We start from the raw sequence: 23,204 nt of genomic DNA, 5'->3' as shown, positions 1-23,204 counted from the left end.
GGCGTGTTCCATTCCCACCAGCACGTAGCTCCCACCTGAGAGCTACAGGCAGAAAGCAGGGAGAACCAGGTTGGTACAAGGCCACCCAGAGAACTGTCCTGGGATACACTGGGCCCCTCACACTGCCAGGTCACAGCTGTCGGGGCCTCTGCCGACTCCACCCTCCTCCCCTGCTGTCCCTGGGTTGATATCAGTTCTCAAGATTCAGCTCAGCCACCCCTCCTCCAGGAAGCCTTCCTGATACTCCCTGCTCACTTAGCCACGCCTCTTCTGGACTCTTCCCCGCCCAGCCCCCCATAGCTGCTGCTCTCTCAGCCCTCTCCCCGCTTGTGTTATACAGGTCTTTCTTGTCCTCTAGACTATGAACTCCCTGGAGGGCAGGGACCATGTCCTGCTCTGTGTCCTTAGCCCAGGGCCTGGCATATAAATGACCAGAATGGAAGGGTCAGGGCAGGAGCAGCAGAAGGGCAGGCATGGGCCCTGAGAGTGGGACAGGAGCTGCTCAAGCCGCCCCCGTGACTCAGCCCGGGATGAGGGGCTGCTCACCCTCGTGGCCACCATGCCTCTTGTGCCTCACTGTCCAGTCCCCCACCCAGCAGCCAGCTCAGGGGGAGCTGTCTGACCCTGAGCACTGCCCTGCACTTTGTATTTTATTTTCAGCTAATGTGACCTGGCATCTTATTTTCCTTCATCATTTGGAACTCATGCTCGGGGAGGACAGCTCCGATGAATCGGTGACCGTAATCACCTGCAGGCCCGTTTTTCAGTCATGCAGCCCACTAACACCCTCTCCCCGGACTGTCTCCTTGGGAACCCCAGAATAATGACTGCAAGACATGCTAAGTAAACTGCACAATGTTGGGGATTTTTTGGAAATCTTGCCAGCTCTGAAATTACTGGATGCCAAATGCTTTCTGAAGATGCAGGTAGCTGGGGTTGGAATGGAAACTGTCAGGCAGGGAAGGAGTCTTGAGGAGTCATGCCCAGTCCACCCCCGCCACTAACCTGCCCCACCTGTGCCTTCCCCAAGTGTGGGACGGATGGCACCAAATCGCCATTAGAGGACAGGAACGAGGGATGGGGGCATGGGCCGTACTCCAAAGGGTCCACGTGTCCTCATCCAGGTGGGACCACTGCCGGCCGTCATGGCCCTGCGATCTATTTCTGTGTCTGCCCATGTCCCTGCGGCTGCCAACATGGCATTCGGAATGAGGTTCCCCCAGGTTTCATTTCATGACGCATTTGCAGAGCTGACACCGACTCTGGTCTGTGCAGGGCCGTGTCACAGACATGAGCAGACCTGCTCTCATCTCAAGGAACAGCTGGTCCAGAGCCCAAGGTTTTGACCTGGGGTGGGGATGGGAGTGGGGTGCTTAAGTGCCTTAACAATGCAGGGGGCATGTTCAACGCTCCCTTTTTCTAGGCAGCCAATCCACTGCTACACCAGACTCTCAAAGTGTTTAGAGCCAGGAAGGGTCAGGAACGACTTAGCTAACCAAGGAGCCAGTGAGTGAAGGGGTGGTAGTCCACCCTGCTGGGTGCTGAGATTGGCAAAGCCCCGGATCTGGGCATGGGTGGAGGAGCAGCCCCTGACCCTGTGGGGTGGGCAGGGAGGGGGAAGCAGAAGGGAGGGAGGTTTCAGGCAGCGACTCCCCTGATGTGCATGACTTGGTGCTGGGGGCTTTCCGTGTTATTTCATTCATTCATTCAGTTAACTCTAAGTGTCCAGTGACTCTAAGCTCCACACGCGCTGTCCCGTAGGGGCCTGCGGCGGGGAGGGCTGATGGGCCGACCGTCCAGAGCTCAGGGCAAGGCCGGCTGGAGGTCGAGCTGAGCACCGTCGGCCGGATGTTGGAGATTTGTCATCAAAACAATGAGATCACCTGGACAGAACACATCAGGAATCTGAGATGGTTTTATGGAGGGCATGGGGTGCGGGAAGGCGGCTCAGGCCTGGGAGGAAGGACAGGGGCGTGGAGACCGAGTGGGATGGCTCCCCAGGAAGGGGTGAGACGCCCCTTCTCCTGCATGCCCCAGGCTGGGGCTGCCTGTCCCCTCCGTCCACCACAGCCAGGCAGGTGGGGGGCTGGTTCATCTCCACCTCCTCCAGTACGGGTGTCCCCAGCCCACTCGGAGCTTCCACCCGGAACCCCTACGAACCCGGCCTGCTCTGCTCTCCCTGGGCTGCCCACTCCTGTGATCCTGCAAAGCAGGGAGGGGGCTGGGTGTGTTCAGGCTCCCACCGGGTACTCTTCACGCCTGCCTTGAGTCTCTCCCCAGGCTGGGATGCTGGAAGGCCACGCTGTCGGTAATAACCCTTCCTGGTGCTCCAGTGAGTTCAGTCTTCTGTGTGCTTCCCCATGAGTCCATCATGCTGTTTAATCCCACCCAGCAGTGGCTTCCAGGACAAGGGAGGTAATACAAGTTCAGGCCTGGCAGGAAGCCTGCCCCTCAGTGGGCCCCTGAACAATGGTAGCTCTAACTTAGTAGGAGGAGGGGAAGAAGGGGACAGGGGCAAGGACCGAGGCCAGCAGCATCCACCGGACCGCAGGCCCCTCTTGCCCTGCTGCTCCCATGGCAGGGGCCACGGGCTCTGCCTGTGGGAACCCAAGGACCCAGGACTTGTGGGCCTGCAGACACGCGGGGACATCTGAACTCTGGAGGGGAACGTTAGCATCCCAGGCAGAGGGAGCGTTTGTTGAAGGAATGAACAAGCCTCGGGGCATCCCAGGCTGGGTCCACTGCCTTAAAACCAGGTCTGCTTGGTTCCAATTGAGAAATTAAAGTGTATTTATTAATACTCGACCTACACACACACGTGAAATGCCAGGGGACGTTGGAGAGTCCCCAAGTAACCCCATTCATAAGGCAGACAGAGGGTGGAAAGGATTGAGAAAGAGAGGCGGGCAATGTGGGGCTCCACGTGGGCCCAGTAGTTTTCCAGGCTGTCCCTGGGAGCCCCTGGTGGAGCCAGCGCTGCAGGGACCCAGCTGAGCATGTCGCAGCAGCAGGGTAAGGCCTTGCCCCTCACCATAGGGGCAATAAGTCCTCTCTCACCAGGGTGTGAAGTCACGTTCAGCTGTTAAGGGACACTCTGGCCCCCAGGTGAGAACAACTCCCCAGGTGAGTTCCTTGGAGAAGGGGCCCCTTTAAAGACCAGAGGAGCATGTGCATCCCACATCATCTTCCAGGAATGACCCCTGGAAACGTTGCTTGACCCTCTAGCATTGAACAATTGGGGGCTTCTCGGATTCCATACCTTTGCACTGGTTTCCTGGTGCAAGCCGCTACTCAGAGCCTAGGTATGAAGCAATGAATGGCTGGCCCAGGACCTGCCATCCCCAAACCTGCAACTAATCTACCTATCCATCCTCTTATCTACCAATCCACGCACATGTGCGTGCACACAGATGTGCAACCCTGGCCCCTGGGCTCCCCTCCATCCTGGGGGGATGTCCTGTGTTCTTGTCAGACACCCCTGCACTGTGAGCTCCTCCCCTAGGAACCCTCGCAGACCAGGCCCAGAGGAGGCCTGATGTCTGTGAGTTGGTCGGGCTACATGAAGCCAAAAAGCAAGATCAGTAAAGTGGTCTCAGCCCTGCATGGATACTTTTTGCTGCCTAATTATAAAATCCATTGCAATAGAAATCACAAAACAGAACAACTTGGCTATTACAGAGATACGCTTTATACTTAAAGCATAACTTAAAGAGCTTGTTTTAAAAACTGACTGTAAAACCATTAATTACTTGGTTTTAAAACCAGCCATGTGGAAATTATGTTCCCTCGATGTACATTTTGGAGGTGATTTCTGGCAAAGAGAACTCCGCGATGCTGCAGATTGTTTCAGGCTCCCTCGGGCTGCCTCCTCCCTGGACATTCTGAGCCCTGTAGAGCCCGAGCAGGTGGACGGCTGATCACCCTTTGTCCACATCACAAGAGCCTAGGGCCCAGCAACAGGGACCTCCTGGTGCTGGTCCAGTTGCTAGTAAGAAGGGAGGCCAGGGCAAAAATCTGAATATTGTCACTACCGATCTTACAGCCTTTCATCCACCCAGTACACATCCAAGTGCCATCGATCGGTATCTTCATCTACCCACTGAATGTCTGTCCGTATATACACCCACCCATGCACCTGCCCACTCGCCCATCCATCCAGCGAGCCTTATAGAGCTCCTCATTTGCCCGGTTTCTGGGCACATAGAGGCTGGGTATGAGTATAATCCACTCTCTGGCCTCAAGGAGCTCACAGCCCAGCGAGGAAGAATGTGCTCTAAGGTGGAGGCGCATAGAAACTGCTACGGAGCCACGATGGGGACTGGGCACAAGCATGCAGCAAGGAGTGTTTCACAGAGGAAGGGACATTTGAATTGGCCTTTGAAGGATGCGCAGGCGTTGGCCACGTGGACACAGGGAAGAACGCTGAGAGCCACACTCTCAGTTCTGAAGGTCAAGGCCCTCGAGCTCAGATTCTGGTTCAGCCCTCCCTGGCTGTGCTTCTAGGGACAAGTTTCTGTGTCTTGGGAGCTCGGCCTCCTTGTCTGTGAAAGGTGACGGGGTGCTCTGTGTCACCACAGCCGTCCATGCCAGCTCCACCACCTTGCAGCTCCTGCCTCCTCTCTGGGGTTCATGGAGGCTCAGGTCCCTTACTGCCCCCAGGACACTCCGATGGCTAACACACGTCGCAAGTTGGTCATACTGAGGTCAAGCTCCTCCCATCGGCTTTCCCAGAGGACCCCTCTCAGGAAGTGGTACCGTCCCCTGGGCACACCAGGAGCCAAGGGGTCCCTCCTTCACCCGTCTGCCCCCACACCCCACACCAAACACACCAGCAAGTTCTGTGCTGCTGTCTCCAAATGACACCTTTGTCCACTACTCACCCCCAGCCCCCCATCCCGGTCCAAGCGCCCCTGTCTGCAGGAGGACAGCCGTGTGCCCCCGCTTCCACTCTTCCTGCCTCTGTCCCGCTCCACACTGCACCTGTAGGGGCATTCACTAGGGAAGACCATGGTTCCTCGGCTGCAAGGTGGCTCCCCGTCCCGTGTTGCCATCAGTCTCCTCGCCCGACCCCTGGCCCGTGCCCAGCCCACCTCTCAGCGGTCATCTCCAGCGGTCATCTCCTGCACTCGACCTCCTGTCTCCAGCTATCTGGTCTCTTGTCGGTCCTCAAAACGCCAGGCTTTTTGGTGCATCAGTACCTTTGCATGGGCTGCCTCTCCCTCTAGAATGTTCCATCCCTCGCCTAAGAACTCCTCTCGTCCCCTGCACTGCACCTAGTGGCCTTTGAAACATTCTTCCCTGGCCCTCCTTTCCCAAGTCACAAGCCCATCCCATCCCCACCCCAAACACTTGCGTCTGGTCACCTTGTTTTATATTTGCAGTGATCTTTTTTTCACTATTTGAAATTATCTTATTTCTTTATTTTCTTATTAATTGCCTGAGCTATACACACACACCACTGTCCCGGAGACTCCCCAGGGGCAGGGAGCCCATCTGTGCTCTCCCACTGCCTGGGAAAGTGCCTGCACTGACGGATCCTCAAAGCAGCTGAAGTTTCTAAATGACAAATATTAGAATACAGTCTTCTCTGTGAAGTGGTTTGGGCAATAAACATAGTCTTTGATGGGAACCCAGGTCCTGTACACTTGCTGTGTGTCTCCAGGCTAGTTGATCAGCCTCTCTGGGCTCCAGGAAGCTAATACTAACCCCCCTAGAGGGTCAGCTGAGATGCGTAAAGCAGAGTCTGTGTCAGCTACTGAGGGCCTGGCACAGGGCTGGTTGGAAAGATCCCCCAGTTTGGGGAGGTCCAGTGTTTCCCTCCACTGGGATGAGGCTTCTCAGGGCACTTTATCCGGAAGCTTCTTTAGTAAATCCAGGGAGCAGAAGTCTGTGTGTTCTTCTGCACACCTGGGAGCATGGCCTCCCCAGGCATTTCCCTTAAAATAGCCTGAAGCCTCTGCCCAGCAAAACCTCACTCCAACCCTGTCACCTCTCCAGTCCCCAGGCAGGGACACCAGGGAGAATCTCCAAATGGGAAGATTTGTCTCCAGTCTCTAGTCCTGGCGCCAGGGGTCCCGGCTTGGCCCCTGTGGGCTGTGGACCCTGGAGAGGGGGCTCTCCCACCCCAGATGCTGAGTGTGGGCAGCCGGCCCAGCCCAGAGCCCGGCCCATGGGTGGCGCTTAGTAACCAGGAGCAGAGGAACCTTTCCCTGGGCTCTCCCGAAGCCTTCCTCTCACGCTACTTCCTGCATTTGCAGGGGTGTGTGTGTGTGTTCCGGTGTGGTGAGCAGATAAAATCAAAGGTGGTGAAACATTGTCACCTCTCCCCCTCTGTGTGACAGAGACTCAAAAAGGATTACTCAAAGCCCATTTCTTCTGAGCAGTGAGAAGCCCCAAAGGGGTTAATTTTCCAGGAACCCTCAAGAGAGAGACATTCCTCCTTGGAAAAATAACCCTGAATTGGGGTTCTGTCTTAGTATTTATTCTCCAGGCCAGAAAGTTACAGAAAAGGAACATAGGTGGAGTTATGGCTAAGTATAGTTTAACAATAGAAGCTGGTAACATCAGTGAAATAACAAAGTGACATTCCATAATGCAAGTTGCAAAAGGTTAAGTCGATCCACCAACAAAAGCTTGTTCTCAGAAAATACTGTGTTGTCCTACAGCAGTTTCCTCAGTATGTTTACATAACAATCAACGTCTGTCCTTGAGCCAGCAATTTTGCTGTGTTACAATTCTTTATCTACAACAGAGACTTTAGCCTGGGGAAAGTTTCCTGTCTGTTGCAAGCTTAACATTTCTATGTGTAATTTTCAAAAGTTAGGTTATACCTGAAACTACAGGGCTTTGGAAGCTAGGCTCTGTGAAATACATTTGCTTTATAAATGTTAGTATATTCTATAAAACATTTTTTTTAAAACATCAAAACCCTCTTGCCCTTTTGCCAGACAAAATCCTATACAGAAACCCAGTCAATAAATCAGGTCAAAGAAAGGCTGCTCGGGCTGGGGCTGGGCTGGGGGCGCCATCCACTGGGATTCCCTGTCACCAGTCCAGACTCAGCTGGGCAACCTCTGGGCAATGTATTGACCCTGTGAAAAGTGGGGACAGTAACCGTGCACCCTTTTTGGGGGGCTCAGTGGGTGAACACACAGAGTGCCCAGAGCAGCGTCTGGCCTGAGAAGTGCCTGCAGGTGCTGTTGTGACTGTGCTGGTCGTCATTGCGGCCTGGTGTGGTGAGTTCTCACGTGGTCATACCCACTCGTCACAGCAATCCTGGGAGTTGTCAATCCACATTATCAGGGGTGGGGTGGGGTTTAAGTGACATTCTACTCTGAGTATGGCCCAGAGATACCTGCCTCCTGCCCCAGAGCACAGCCCCTCCTCCCCAGGTAGGCGCCCAAGGGGGAGATGCCCACAGAGGGCCACCTCCCCCCATCTCCCATCCCTCACCCCAACCTGTAGCTCAGGTGGAAGGAAGTGACCCAGGAGAGGGGAACAGGAAGTATGGAGGGTCCTGCTCCTTCTGGAAGGATGGGGTTGAGTCTTGTGGGGGCCACAGACTGACTCCAGTTCACAGCACTGTACACGCATGGCCGGAATTCAGCATAGGTCTGCTGGGCTCCAAAGCCCTTTCTTCTGTGCCTTGCAGAGTTGAGCTTGTTATAAAGAAAAGCACTCGCACAGTCAGCGAGGTAGGGAGCCTCTCCTCACCGGAGGTATCCAAGCAGGGGGGCAGAGGCCCTATCGTGGTGGCTTTAAGATCAGAAAGTGTGCTGGTCCAGCTGGCCCCTCAGCCAGATCTGAGGTGCTGCTACACCGACTCTCATTTCCCCGTGTCACTGCGTCTTGTGTGACAGGAGGGGGCTGAACCTGCCCCCAGCTGCCCCCTACCTCTCCACCCCACCCTTTGCTCTTTGGTCCATGCTTGTGGGAGGGGCACGTCCAGGACTCCAGGGGGAGTGCGCGGGGTGGGGTCCTGGGAGGCTTCATGCAGGACGGATGTCTGTCCTTCCTGATCCAGAAACACAGACACTGACGGTTCTTGCTGGAAACCAGAGCTTGGTTCACGTGGGTCTCCACGTGATTGCCGAGAGCCGATGGGAAATCTACTCTAGAGCTCGTGCCCCAAGAACTTTAATTAAATCATCATTCATTGTGGTAGGAAGGATAGAAGAAACAGACAAAACAGACTCTCATCTTTCCCTTATTGCCGTGTATTTGTTTAATTCACCCACAGCTTATGAAGGATCTGCTCTGGGTTCGGCCACTCCCTGGCCTTGAGGACTAGAAGCCACAGGACTGGCCAGTGACTGATGGTGCATAGGACAAAAGGGTGGAAGATGGCACCATCTGCCACCCATCCCTCCCCAGGGTCACCGGCACCCCAACATGGACACTCAGTGGTGCCTGGAGACACTGGCACCCCACCACTGGCAATCAGGGGTGCCTGGGGACACCGGCACCCCACCACTGGCAACCAGGGGTGCCTGGGGACACCGGCACCCCACCACTGGCAATCAGGGGTGCCTGGGGACACCGGCACCCCATCACTGGCAATCAGGGGTGCCTGGGGACACCGGCACCCCACCACTGGCAATCAGGGGTGCCTGGGGACACCGGCACCCCATCACTGGCAATCAGGGGTGCCTGGGGACACCGGCACCCCATCACTGGCAATCAGGGGTGCCTGGGGACACCGGCACCCCACCACTGGCAATCAGGGGTGCCTGGGAACACCAATACCCCACCTTTGACAATCAGTGGAGCTTCCAGTCCTCAACATGTTCGAGCGCTGTGGCGCTGCCCCACGCTGCTCCCTCTGGCCCGTGGCTGTCCTGGCACTGTCCTCTCCATCCACTCTTTCCCAGCTTCCTTCTCAGCCTTAGAGCCACAAAGAAGGCACCAGGTCTCTGGTTCACTGCTCTCCCCCAACGCTGAGGCAGGAGCCGGGGGCCTTCCAGACTCCCTGCTGCCCTGCCAGTGAGCACCCCTCCTGCCTCTTCTGCCTATGTTACGTCTCTGTGGCCCACTCCTCCTCCCCACCCCTGCAGCCTCATCGTCCCCTTCCTGCTGGAGGGGCACCTGCTGTGGTCTGGCCAAAGCCCTCCCTGACAAGGCGTCGTCCCCCCTCACGGGTAGTGCTGGGCTCTAGAGTCCACCACCGCCCGTTGTGTGCCTGCTTGTCATTCCGTTTCTCTGCTGGACTGTGCTCCATGAAGCCAGGGAGGACAAGGCTGCTCCTTCTCTCCCCAGCACCAGCTCCCACTGGCCAGGTGGAGGCAGGAAGTCGGGCGTGGAGGGGACAGTGACCTGCATCCCTCGTCATCGCTGCAGGGTGGGAGTGAGAGCTCAGCTACCTTGGTGGGCTTGGCTGGTTACTGACCTCTCAGGGACTCACTTGCATGAGGGACAGTAACAGTGACTATCTCATCAGAGGGCCATTGAGATATGTGTACAGCATTTGATTCAGTGCCTGGCATATAGCAAGTGCTCGGTAATGCTACGGACGACCAGTTTCTCGCAGCTGCTGTTACTTACTGTATGCAGCACAGAAGCGTTTCATTCATGCAAACCTCGGTTCAAGTTGGCATCAGCTACAGGACCTGCATGCGGCTGCTTCGGACGGAGGTTTATTGTCCTCACCCCAATATGAGGAAGTTGCAGTCACAGCCTTTCAGCTCTGTCCTTGCTTGATTCTGTGGCCAGAGACTAGCCCCAGTCCCTAAGTGGATGTCCACGGCCTTGGCCACTTGGTGTAGACACTGACTCACTCTGAGCCCTCACACGTCCACCTCGAGGCAGAGCCACGTGAGTTATTCCCGCCAAAGCCTATGCAGCATTCCAGCCAGCTTGACCAGCAGCAGTAGTAATATCCTGGTCTCTCACTGCAAATATTTGAAGAGAAAGTCTTTGGAGGAGACTCCACAATTATTTCCAAAAGCTGTTGTCTTTCCCGGGGAGGCTGCTGTAGTCGCTGATGAAAAGGAACAGCAAAGGTGCTGAGATACGTGCTCGTGCCACACGCTGTTCAATTAGGGAGCAGATAAAAGAGCTAATTGTTCAGATCTAATCGCACATAGTTAATGCAACTGTCCCGATAAAAGACAATCTTCCAAAACACAGTCACTCCGGAGAATTAGCTGCACTCCACACAAGCAAACAGGCTTTTTAGCATTGTCTGCAGCAAGTCTTCAGACAGCCAAACAAAACGCAATTAAACCGTATCCATGAAGCCTCAGCGTAAGCCCCTTAGAGAGCGGAGATATCAGTAGTTAGGGAGGAAGAGCGTGGCGGGGCCTCGTCTCTCAAATGCCGCAGACAGGATTATGAATAAATCAAGGCTGTAAGATGCTGGTGATGAATAATTTTTATGTATCTTGAAATATGTTTGTCTTACTTCGTTACTGTCGATCTGACACAAGATTTTCCAGGTCATCCTTCTGGCCAAAGGGAAAAGGTTTGCCCTCCACTAAATTTTCAAATGTTCTTGGAAACGTTTCCTGGCCTTTCAGTGATTTTCAGGCCAGTCATTAAAACTGAACCAGCCCCTTCCTGAGAATCGATCCCATAATCGTGTGTGAGCAGATGTTTTTCTAAATCGCGCTGGAGGCTTGGCAGTCCAGGTCTCGGCACACCGGTGGGCAGGTGGCTTTCAGCGTCAGGAAGCTGGGGCTCGAGATGATGCCCCCGTGGCACATGAGGTGCGTGGCCTCGAGCGCGTCCTTAGCCCTGCGAGTGTCTACTTCCTTGGCCATAGCAGAGACAAGACTGCCACCCACGCGGGCTGCTCCAAAAATGAAGTGAGTGCTTGGGGTGGCAGAGCCTGCAGGCACACGGCCAGCGCCTCCCAGCCCCACTTGCGAGAGCTCATGTCTGTGCAGAGACACCACCAGTCCCCAGGCCGTGGAGCTGGACGCAGGCGTGCTGCAGACTGGGCTTGAAACCCACAGCACTGGGCTCCTCGTGAACTCTCGCATTCACGCCCCAAAGCAGCCGCAATGCATGGACGGGAGGAGGCAGGAGGGAGGGAAAGGGGGTTGAATTCAAAGTATTAATAACTGACTGTTAATAGATGATCTGGAAGGAAACCTTAATATTTAGAAAATGTTCTTGCCAAGTACATTCTTAGGCCTTTGCTCATAAACACATTTCTTTCATAACATTATATTATTTATTGGGTTTTGTCTGATTACAAATTTAACACATTCATTTAAAAATATCGATGTACAAAAAGGTGTTTCTTCATTCCACGGGTACTTAGGCAGCTCCCCTCTCCTACCGGGCTGTGCATTACAGACTAAGAACGGAGTCACAGGCGTGTCCAAAGGAAGAGAAAATTTAATACCCGAGGTCTCGTCACCCAGAAACAAACAGGGCTTTTCACCTTCTGCCTGTTTCCTGCACCCGTTTTCTGTATACTCATGCACATCTATGTGCACCTTTTTTCACGTGTGTGTGTGTGTGTGTGTGTGTGTGTGTACTCACATATACACACGTTCACACACATACGCAGTCACCTGATCACCTGGCTTCATTCTGTCCATAGAACTTCCCACTATCTGAAGTCACCGCACTCCCACATCCGTGTCACTGACTGGCTCTTGCACTCAGATGGAAGCCCTGTGGGCGTGTGGATGGGTCCTGTCCTGTTCGACGCTGCATCCTCAGCATGTCACACAGCCCCTGTGCTCAGCGCACATGTGTGGCTTAATGAACAAAACACAGGAATTCCATGCAGGGGGTTGTACCCCTCCTCGTCCTCGGCAATGACTGCTTTGGGGGCATGTTCTCCTGCCTTTCTCCATCACAGGTTCTTACGAATTCCCTTGGCTGGGTAGAGGATGGTGGGAGGCGTCCTACTGGGAGTGGCAGGCTGTGACTGTTCCCGCTGCAAGAAAGATGAGCAGAACCTCCCCCTGACCCCTGGCATCCGTCCCCTGAGAAGTGCGCATGAACCAGCGTGCCACCGGGGGTGGAGGGCCCACGCTCCTATTTCAATATATTTGGCAGGAACTAGCAGTCTCTTGGAGGAACCATGCCGTGTATGAATGTCCAAAGGTCTTTCCGTCTTAGCCCCGCCCCATTTATATTTCTCCAAGAGGTTTTATTAATATTCTGTCTGGGGGAGTGAAGCTGTCTTTAACTCGTGATGGGCCTCCGGGGTGGCTGAGGAACCGCTGAGCCTGTCTTAGCAAACTCCTGGATCCTGGTCGGTAAGAGGTGAGAAGCCTTGAGTACTTTGGCAGGATGAGCCAAAAGTTTCCTGAACAGAAAAAGGCATGTACAGTGCGCCATGGTCAGCGTGAGAGAGGGAACCGAGGCCAGCTCGCTGTATTTGGTAAAATAGTTCTAAATACATCCATCAGTCAGGGCTTGCTCAGAAGCCACTTTTGGTATCTGGTGCAGGAAGGAGTTTAATACAGGGGCTTGGAGGCTTCCTCACGCAGTACATGTGGGCTGGGAGTGAAGGTCAGGGAAGCTGCCATGAGCATCCGGAGCCGCCTGCCACATGCAGTGACCGGTCCCCAGGAGGATGCTGGAGGCCTTGGCAGAGTCCTGGTCCTGCCCACAGAAGCTTCCGAGGAACAGTGGCTTCCGCACTCTTGAACCCGTCAGCTCGTCGGCAGAGTCTAAGGGAGACGGAGTGTGGTCTCCAGGCTTCTAGCTCCTGGGTTTCGGGTGGGGCTGAGAAAGGCTGGACATTGAACATCACACAGAAGTTCAGCATGCACAGCATGCACCCCTCATTTATATGTTAAAAGTTTTCCAGAGATGAGTTAAACGTATTCCATCAATGGTATGCAATAGCTCTTGCCTGAGCACCTACTGTGTGTCAGGTGGGGGGGGGCTTGGGATTCAGCAACGATTCTACGCTGTAGGGGGCTCCAGACAGCAGTGAGCAAATCGTGTAGAAGGAGGGGCTGGAGAGTCAGTGCTCACCGGGGACAGAGTTTCAGCTTGGGAAGACAGAAAAGTCACGGAGACAGAGGTGGTGACGGCTGCATAACAGTGCGGATGTGCTCAATGCCCTGAGCCGTGTGCTCCGGAAGGTGCAGTGGGAAACTTCACGTGATGTCTATTTTGCCACAATAAAAAGACTTTAAAGCGATGCTTTCAGAGAGTATTAATAATTGCTCTTAAGACAACAAAAGAGTAGCTTGGGGTCAGGACCCATTTACATTGTGTGCCGAGGAAGGGCCTTGAGGAGGTGGCCTCTAGGTGACAGCTGCAAAAAGGGGCCAGTCATCTGAAATGTCCTCTCCAAGCCAGTTTGAAACTTACAATGTCTCACTGCAGGAAATGGTAAGTCAGTCAGGTGATGAGGTGTTAATTACCTTGATTTAATCATTCCACATTGTGTGTGTGTGTGTGTGTGTGTGTGTGTGTGTGTGTGTGTGTGTGTGTGTGTGTGTGTGTACAAAACATCCCATTGTATCCCACAACTTTATACAATTATGATTTGTCAATTAAAAATAACATTAATTTTAAAATAAAAAATAGTTTAATAAAAAGAGCCAGTCCCACAACCTCTGGGGAGGGAACCTCCAGGGCCAGAAGATGGAGCCAGAAGGGGCTGAGGCTGGGGTGGCTGGAGCCAGGTGAGCGGAGGGACCCTGGGTGTGAAACAAGCCAGGGGGCCCGCGGGCGAGGTGTGGGAGGTGGAGGTGGAGGTGGAGTGGGTGGGCGGGCCACGCTCTCCCCTTGGTCTCCGGGGCTCCTCCCCTCTCCTGCTGCTCCTCCTCCTCACAGGCTCCTCCCCGTGTGGGTCCCTCTGGTCTCCCTCCCTGGGTTGGCTCGTTCCCTCTCAAGACCTCAGCCACAGTCGTGTGTCTGTGCACGTGGCTCCCAGCTGCCCACCTCCAGTGCAGGTTTCCTTACTGAGCCCCCCCAACAGCAAACCCCCAGGCCCCACCCTCCACCTGGGTGCGCCTCAGGAACGTCAGCCTCAATGTGAAGCCCAAACCAGCGCTCCCCACTGTGTCCCCACTGCTGTGAAGGGCATCACCGTCCACCCTCCTGCCCAAGTCAGAAACTTGGTCAGTTCCCATATTATTTATTCCCCACCAAATCTGCTGAACTCTAACTCTGAAATGTCCTTGACATCTGCTCTCTCCTCTCCAGTTTGCTACCTCCGCCCCAGGCCAGGTCACCAAGTTATATCACCTTGTTAGCCACCATGGCCTCCTAATCAGTCCCCAGCCTCTGGTGCCCCCTGCCCTGCACTGCAGTCAGAAGCTGGCCAGGCAAAGTGAGGCACAGTCACCAGCAGAGGGTGGGCTGCAGTGGGCATCTGGGGATTGCAAGCAGCCCTGGACTGCTGGGATTCGGGCCATGTGGTGGCCGTGTCGGCAGGTGAGGTCCTGGAGGGAGCCGTGAGTACCAGGCCCGGGAGCACTGTGGGGGAGGCCCTGAAAGGCTCCAGCAGGCACATGATCCTGCAGGTTTGCATTGACGTAAATCCAGATCACCCGTGACTCCTCCGAGAATAGATCTTTCTGGTTGAAGAAAGCAATGAAAAGCATGGCGAGCCCTCATATGTCTGCAACAGTTGTGAGTGCATTGCCTAGTTGGGAACCGGAGCACGGAAGAGATTAGTGTCTCCAATTTAAAGTTGAGGACAGGGGCTTGCCCAAGGCCACATCTCAGTCAGACTCTGTGTCCTGGGACCTGCACCGTGCTCAGGGCTCCCCAAATGAGTGACCATCACAGGGAGCAGTTTTCCCCTCAAATGCTGGATTGTCCATCCGAGTGCGCTGAGCATCCCAGTGAGACGTTCCTTGACAAGAGCGAAGTGCGGGTGGGAGCGTGCTTTCCCTTGTGACTCCCAGGCCTGTCTGAGGCTCTCTGGGCAGATTCCAATTTGAGGTCTGGGGGTGGATGCGTCGTGTTTGTTTGCTCCACTGTATGCCTCTCCGGCGTCAGTGCCAAGTGTTCTGCGCCCCCATCTGGGCTCATCTGTCTGGCCAGGAATAGACCAGGCATTTGGGTTTTAAATAGAAAGGTGACTCCAGATGACACCAATCCTAGGGGCGGGGGTGGGGACCTTTTAGGGCTATACTTGGCAAAGGGCAGACTAAAAATATCCTCCCCCAGATAAAGAGTTTTGAATGGAAACCAGAGATCTGTGTGCTGCAGCCAGAGCTCCAGCGGAGGCGAGAAGCTGTCTGGATGCCGTTGGTTTTTCTTTTTCTCACTTGGAGAGCTGAGAGTACGATTTTATCAGTTCCTCCAAGAGGCAGGCTGGGACATTGGCACCACCTTTTGGAGGAGATGAGTTGGAAGCCCTGTGGTGGGAAGACTTGCACCAGGGATGGTGACTCGTCCGTGTGCAGGGGGCCAGTTGGAGCCATGGCTGGCTCCTGCAGGATTCCGTCTCTGGTGTGCCTCAGATAAGCAGGACCAAGCAGGTGTCCAGGTGGGACACAGTCCAGGCAGGCAGGGAGAGGCAGGGCTCCAGGTCAGGCAGGCCTCCTGGCCTGTTGAAGAGGAGCACAGAAGAGCCAGCTCAGTGTCCCACTGGGTCCGCCTCTGTCTTCCTGGAGCGCCTGTCTTCACACGGCCCACTCTGGCCCTGCTCGCGTGAGCCACATCTGTGCTGTGGAAACTCTCCTGATGTCCAGCCTGGGAGAGGGGCCCTCCCTCCTGGGGCTCACCCAAGCAGTGCCCCTCTCAGACCTACCAGATGACTTCCCTGACTGCCGTGAGTGCCTGGAGGCAGGGATCCTGGGACCCATCTCCCAGCCCGCCGCACAGTGGGAGCTCAGTGCGTGCTGAGGGGTCAGTCAGCGCTGGACCAGGAGGGAAGGAGTGGGGGGTCCCTCGCCTGCCCGGCCTGACCCTACGTCTTCTTTCTCCCAGTCGGAGATCCAGTCCCAAAGCTCTGGATGGGCCCTGCAGACTTCCGGAAGCCATTCCTAGTCTTTGGGGATGGGAGGGATCCCCGGTGTTTGTCCTCTATTTTCTGGACAGATATGGTAATATCATTGGCCATGGTGTCTGTCCAGGGTGGTGCAGATGAATGACAGGGAGAGAAGCGCCGGGAGCGTGGTCTACCACAACGCACTCAGCCGCTCTGGCTCGGTTTCCCCATCTGAGAAATGGACATAATCACACCCACCTAGTGGGGATGCTGCGAGCATTTAAGAAAACAAGTGACTCACCTGACCCCATACTGGCCCCTGACCATGTGCTGGGAACTGCAAGCTACGTTGCCATTTCTGGGACTTGCGCTTCAGACGGACTGTTCATTAGTCAGCAAACCTGTCAGTTACTTCTCTTTAACATGTTTTAGCATGTTGCCTCTGCCTTTGAAAAACCCAGCCTCTGAGCCCCCAGAACCTAACACAGGTACCATCTGTTCCCCCTGGAATAGTAAGCAGTAAAAATACACTGTTTAAAATAGAGTCTGGTTCCCAATTTGGAAGAACAATCTGTCAGCCTCTGCCTGGCAAGATGCTAATTGATTTGTTTTGTGTGCTCCAATAATCCTCTCCTTGTCAGCACTTTCTTCTTCCCCGTCTTTCCTGGCTGACGATTCCAACTCTGAGGCCAAAAATAGCCGACAAGCCAGATCGCTGGTCCCCTGGCCAGAATGGCTTACTTGGGTTTCTCTCCTCTAACCTCGGTGCCACCACTGGCAGAGCCTGGGCCTAACCCCGGGCATGAGCAGAGCAGAAACGTGGCTGTGATGGACAGACGGTCCTATACCCAGAGCCCTGACTCAGTGTGTGAATAACAGCAACAGCTATTTGTTGGGAATGCAGTGACTGCTCAGAGCCAGGCCCTGTGCTCTGGGCTGAGGATATAAAAAGGAAGACATTCCTCCTGCCGGCCCAGAGAGGAATGCAGACCGGTAGAGAGCACTCGGGAACACTGGGCTACAGCAAGCTTATGCACAAGGAGCTGGGAGAGGGAGCAGGGGAGGGGTGAAACCACTCTGTATCACAGAGGGCTTCCTGGAGGAGGTGACCTTTGAAGTGAGCCTCGGTGGACAGGAAGGTGTTCAACAAGCAGATAACAAGGGAAGGTACCATCATAAAAAAACAAACTAAGCTCATGCTGGGGGCACCTGCCAAGCAGGGACACCAAAAATAAATGAGAAACATTCACCTTTGTTGAAGTTGCCTAGAATTTTGTGCTCAGAAAATTTGAGAGACTCTATCTTACTTTTATGACACATGGGTTTGGTGTCATTTTGAGAACTGAAGATTTGATTCTGAATTACCAATGGCAGGGTTGGGGATGTCTTGGTCCCACCGTGCACTCCACCCAGAGGGGACAGAATGTACACAGGTGGGCTCAGCTAATCGGAGAAACACAAGGAGTTTGGTGAAGTTAACGCCATGAGCCTGAGGGGTGGGAGAGGTAAGCCTGGAGCAAGGGACAGGGCACGGACCCCCACCTGCATGCCTCGGTTATACTGTCGTCTCTGCCTGAAACACCCTTTTCCCGTCTGCCAGTCAAATTTCCATCCATTCTTCAAGGCTCAGCTGGCTGTCACCTCCTCCAGAAAGCCTTCCTTCTTGCCCTCATGCCTGCCCTACTCCTGAATGCTGTTTTCCCTCCTCTGCGCTCACGCAGCCCTGTGCACACCCAAATCCTTGCTTGGACCACGTGGCTTTGCAGCTGTAGAAGAGTGAATGAATGAACGAATGAATGGATGAGCCTTCATCGATGTGTGAAACTTTGAGCAGTGGAGAGGAATAAGTGAATGGGATTTTTTTATGACTCTTGCTCTCTGGGCTACTTAAATATTCATAAGGATGTTTTCCTCTCGAAGGAGAAAAACAAACAAACAATCCCCTTAGGACTCACAGATTGAGATGGGATTATTGCTCACTCGCTCACGCACGCGTTCATCCGTGGGATCGGCAGGTGCGGATTAACTGCCGTCCCTGCGTCAGGCCCACACCAGATGCTGGAATCACATGGAAGGAGCCACTCAGGGTGCACGGTCCGGTGGGGGACGGGCAAGTAAGGAGCAGCATAGTGCAGGCGTTTTGAAAATGCCATCACGGGGCAGTGCTTTCACAGGGGGACTTGGGCCTCCCTGGATGACCAGCCCAGCTGGAGCCAGGGGTGCGGGTCTCTGGCCGCAGCGTGGAGCACAGAGCATGGGATGGTTGTTGAGTGAGCCGTGTGTGGGACATCTTGGTGATTTATGTCATTCTTCCTGGTTATCCAGGGAATCTGCGCATAGAGTAGAACCTTTAGGAGGGGGAGGATGGGCACGCAGGAGCCAAGCTGGAGGAGCTCCTGACGGCCAGAGATGGAGCAGTGGGAGAACCAAGATACCAAAATAGTACAGAGCACAGCTCAAAGTGTAAATAATATCCACGGGTCACAGTGAGAGAAACAAACGATTAAATAAGTAAATAACGGGGGAGAAGAGACACAGCTCCCATGCAGAAGAATTCCAGGTAATTTTCGTAGATATTCATTGTTCATAAGTGTGGTTAGGTGTGGTCTGCACGGTGACTTCCTTCCAGAGAGTTCTGTGTGGAGAGGGGACAAAAGTGACTGTGCAGCAGAGAATCTTGACAGACGCCACCCTGGCATCTCCGTCTGTGCTAAGTCCTGGTGACAGTGCAGACCCTGGGGTGAAGTGATGAGGACGCCTTAGCCTCTGGGGTCTTCCTCCCGAAACAATGACAACCCCTGTCTAACCATGAGGAGCACAGCGGACAGACCCAAACGGAGGTGCATTCTGCAAAATCCCTGCCCGGTGCTCCTCAAGACTGTCAAGGTCATCAGAAGCAAGGCAAGTCTACGAAACTGTCACAGCCAAGAGGAGCCAACGGAGACATGACAACTAAATCCTGGGTGGGTCCTGGAACAGAAAAAGGAAAAGCTCGTGAAATCTGAACAAAGTATGGTATTTAAATAATGCTTCTGTGCCGATGTTGGTTCGTTAGTTATGACAAATGTGCCACACTACTGTAAGACTTGTGTGTGGTAGACAGGAACGCTCTGGACTGTCTTTGCAACGTTTCTGCAAATCTGAAACTATTCTAAAATAAAAAGTTTGTTTAAAATGAAAAAATAAATCCCTTCGAACCCCACCACTTAAAACCAACCACTATGAAGTCCCCCTATGTTGCCTTCTGTTCTTATTTCTATGCATGTCCACTGACAGAATTACACCTGCGTCCCTATACGCTTACCTGCCATCGACGACACTGCCTTATGATTTTGTCGGTGTAAAATGTATAGAAACTGTACCTCCTGGTGATTCTGCACCCGCTTTCTCTCATGAGCACATAAGCGCCCTTGTCACGAAGCGTTCTTTGCCGACGTTATTGCACAGTCTGCGGCTCCCCGACCATTCTTCAGTCCTTCCCGAATTTCTCCTGCGTGAAACCCGCACCGGGAGGAGCATCTGAGCACACTTCTTTGTCCCCATTTCAGGGTCAAAGAGGAGTCGGTCTCAAAGGATACCATGGGGTCTCCTTCAGGCCCTTGGTTCGCTGGAGGCTTTTGTGCTAGAGGAGACTAATTGATGTACCTGAGAAGCTCATTAAGGTTTCCCTGGAAAGAAGGAGCGTACCGGGTGAGCATCCGTCCGTGGAAAGGCAGGCACTTTGTGCAACCTGTTGATTTTGCTCTGTGTGCTTAATTGTCTTCTGGAGATGTCTGAGGGTTTGGGAAGGCCACTGCGGTGGCCCTGCCGCTGCCCAACGCCCTCCCCAGGAAGGCAGTGCTCATCTCCCCAGGCCAGTCCCAGCCTCACCCAATGCCAGGCCTGGCTAAACGCCCATCCTGCAGCATGGCCAGGAGCAGGGCCTTGGAGCCAGATGCTCAGATCCCAGCCTTGGTTCCCTCCTGCCTGGCGTGTGACCTCAGCAGTTTGCTTTACCTCTATGCCTCAGTTTCCCCATCTAGCAAGCAGAAATAATAGTATGATGAGAACCACCTCACAGAGCTCTATGAAGACAGCCTAGTCACACTCATAATAAACTTTGATTGAAAGCTCACTCGGTGGTGCCTGGTGCCTTGGGAAAGGAGCGATGTTATTTTCCCCATTTTACAAACAAGGAAACTGAGGCACAGAATGGTCAGTAAACTTGCCTGTGGTCACACAGAAGTGAAATTTGAACCAGGCTATGTGGAGACTGCGTGTGTGCCCCTAGTCTCCTACTGTACAAGCGCACTGTGACCATTCGTTCATACGTTCACTCTTTCATTCATTCAACAAATGCGTGGCGTCCCCACCTGCATCAGGCGCCAGGCCCTGCAGGGACGGGGGAGGAGGGGTATAGCTCAGACGTGGCCCCGTCCTAACAGGGCTGACAGTTCCTAAGGAAGAGGCCACCCCTCTGTGGAATGTGGTGGGAGGATCCCCTGTGGCCTTGTGGCAGGGAGCTCGACCCTGCCCAGGGGTACAGGAGGCCCACCTGAGGACGGGAAGCTCAGTGGAGAGTGAGCAATGAGAAGGAGCCAGACAGGTGGGGGAGCGGCCGTGTGTCAGAGTGGAGCGAGCTGGCCGGCAACCGTGAATAGGGACAAATAGCAGGAGGGAGGCCAGCAGGGAGGCCGGTCCTGGAATGGCCTGAGGAACCACCTACGGAGCTCGGATGTCTCCCAGGGGCTGTGAGGAGCCACGAGGGATTTCCCAAGGTCTGTATTTATGAAAGTGGACCCAGATTCCCAAGTGGGGAATGGATCCTCAGGGTGCGGCTGCAGGCCCTGCCCTCCCCGCCCATGCTGCAGGGGGGCGCTGAGCCACTTGGATGCCTAGGGCTGCAGGACCCACCCCCACCCCGATGGCTGACCCAGGCTCGTGGCCCCTCTGCACACCTCTGAGCCATCCTGTCACCCCTACTGTGGGCAGCAGGGTGAGAGTGGTCCAACCCTTGGCCCCGTTTTCCTGACCCTTCTGTAAGACAGACAGAAAGTCCACGCAGCCCGGGGTTGCTTGGCTGAGTGAACAAGAAGCTGGAATGCAAGCTGGATGTTGAAAGGAGCCACAGGCGGCCTCCCCAGAGCAGGACACTGCCACACAGCATGGCTACGTGGACTCCCCCAATGCGTCACTGGTAGAACAAACAGGCCCCATTGCGACTTCCCCCACGGTGGCCTTTGAAGGAGCAGATGTACGCTGCGGGGCTGTCCATCACCCACCTCATGGGCCTACTCCTGCGTGTCCAGGCCTCCTGTCATTTCAAGTGCATGACACTTACATTTGATGTAGAACCAGCAGATGGAAAGATATGGATGTCCCAAATCTGGCCACACTGCAAATCCAGCCTGGGGGAGGTGGCCCCCTCCTAAATGACCTGCTGCTGTACAGGCCCTTTGTGACCCATCCCCACCAGTAGCCATGCGGATGTTGAAAAAACAGAAACCAGGTCATGTCCCCCTGTCCTCATGATAGCAGAGGACTGGCCTTCCCCCTTAACAACAGGACCCCCACTGTGAGCTCCCACCAGGACTGCATGTGTTTCCTGGGGCTACCGCAGCACAGGCCCGCAAATGGGGGCTGAGAGCCACAGAAACATGTTCTCACAGTCTGGAGGCTGCAGGTCCAGTCGAGGGTGGGCAGGGCAGCTTCTCTGCAGGCTCGTCCTCTGCCACTTCCAGCTCTGGCATTCCGTGCATGTACACACGTGTCTCCAGCCTCCCTGTTCAGGTCCCCGCCTTCTCTGTGACTCTGTCTTCCCCTCTTCTTGTGAGGACACCAGTCGTTGGATTTAGGTCTCACCCTAAATCCAGAATGGTCTCATCCCAAGGTCCTTAACTAACTCCATCTCCAAAGACCCTACTTCCATGGGAGGGAACATTCACAGGTACCAGGGGTTAAGATGTTGCCACATCTTCTCCGGGAGCACCATTCAACCCGCTGCAGTGCTCTCCACGGCCTGCAGGCATCACCCCGCTGCTGCAGCAGGCCCGTCTGCCCCTCTCATCCTCTCAGCCAGCCCCGAGCTCCCGTGTCATGGCCTGCCTGGCTCAGCGCTCTCCTCCCCTGAAGGTGGCCCCGCCGCTCCCGTCACCGTCCCCAGCCACTCCTATCCTGCTTTGCTTCCTTCAGGGCGTCGGTCGTCCCTGTAATAGTATTTCAGACATGGATGTCGATGTGCTCAGCATCTTGGCTCCCTCCAGAATGGATTCTCATTCTCGGCAGAGACCTTGAGCCTCGTGATCACGGCCTAGTCTCTGCATCAGAGCAGTGCCAGGCGCCAGGCACTCCACGAATGGATGGATGGATGGTCGGCACGGAGCCGTCGGGTGCGGGTGCTGCACGCTCTCCCGGCTGAGGCCTCACGTCCCCTCTTTGTGTTTCAGATCATCCTGGTGAGCTCTTCGCTCAGCGAGCGCGACCAGAGCCTCTTCCTCAGCACGGACGAAGGTGCCACCTTTCAGAAGCAGCTCGTCCCCTTCTTTGTGGAATCTCTGATTTTCCACCCCAAGGAGGAGGACAAGGTCCTGGCCTACAGCAGAGAGAGCAAGGTAAGAAGGCACTGCGGCCACGCCTGCTCGGTGGGGCTGTGTTGACGTCATGATGGAAGAAGGCTTTTCCGAGCAGGTGGGACTCAGAACCCTGGGCCGGCTGAGGGGGAGCCTCTGGGGTTCGGAGGCACTGGGCCCCATGATCGCCTTTCCTGCAGTCCGTGTGTCAGCTGCGGGGCATGCCGCCTGCGTGGCTGTGCTGCTGTGGAAAAGGAAGGTGGAGCTGAGAGGTGCACCTGGCACAGAGAGGCCCGAGAGCCGGGGCCCTGTGTAGCAGGTCATTGTTAGGATTGTTCCACTCCGCCTCCACCCTGCACGCCAGCTGAAAGGGCCTTCCTCTGTTTCTGGGACATTCCACACACCCTCCCGTGCCAGGCCTTGCCAGGCCTTTCCCTCAGCCTGGAATGTTCTTCCACCTTCACCAAGGAAAGTGAACCATCTAGATCCCAAACCGGCATCCCCTCCTCTGGGCACTGTGTACCCCAGAGGAGAGAGTGATGGAGAGCTCTTCACAGGGGTGCAGCGTGGGAAGCCCAATGGGCCAGCATGGAGGAGGCTGTGTCAGCAGGGGGCTGGGTCCATCCAGGTCCTGAAGGTATGAGGAGGATGAGGCCACAGGCTGGGAAAGGCCAGGAGGGGTGCAGCCACCACAGCTGTACGAAAGGGCCTTCGTTAGTGTCCTGCAGCCGCTGCAGCAGAGCACTGCAGACTGGTGGCGTAACGTAACAGAAATGTATTGTCATTGTCTCACA

The 23,204-nt window shown here is 54.8% G+C and overlaps 1 protein-coding gene across 3 annotated transcripts in view; it reads left to right on the top strand.

Annotated features, from left to right (window-relative positions):
* SORCS2 (sortilin related VPS10 domain containing receptor 2) overlaps positions 1–23,204 on the top strand; it is a 502,479-nt gene that overhangs the window by 380,541 nt on the left and 98,734 nt on the right. For 2 of the 3 annotated variants that reach the window (XM_063107926.1, XM_063107927.1), the window contains exon 4: positions 22,288–22,452. In XM_063107926.1, the coding sequence (XP_062963996.1) occupies positions 22,288–22,452 (165 nt within the window). Of the gene's footprint in view, positions 1–15,101; positions 15,704–22,287; positions 22,453–23,204 lie in introns of those variants that run through there. The other variant, XM_063107929.1, reaches the window with a different exon arrangement.

This window comes from Cynocephalus volans, chromosome 9 (assembly GCF_027409185.1).
Source record: "Cynocephalus volans isolate mCynVol1 chromosome 9, mCynVol1.pri, whole genome shotgun sequence".
NCBI lineage: Eukaryota > Metazoa > Chordata > Mammalia > Dermoptera > Cynocephalidae > Cynocephalus > Cynocephalus volans.
This window is presented reverse-complemented; position numbering and strand designations above follow the sequence as displayed.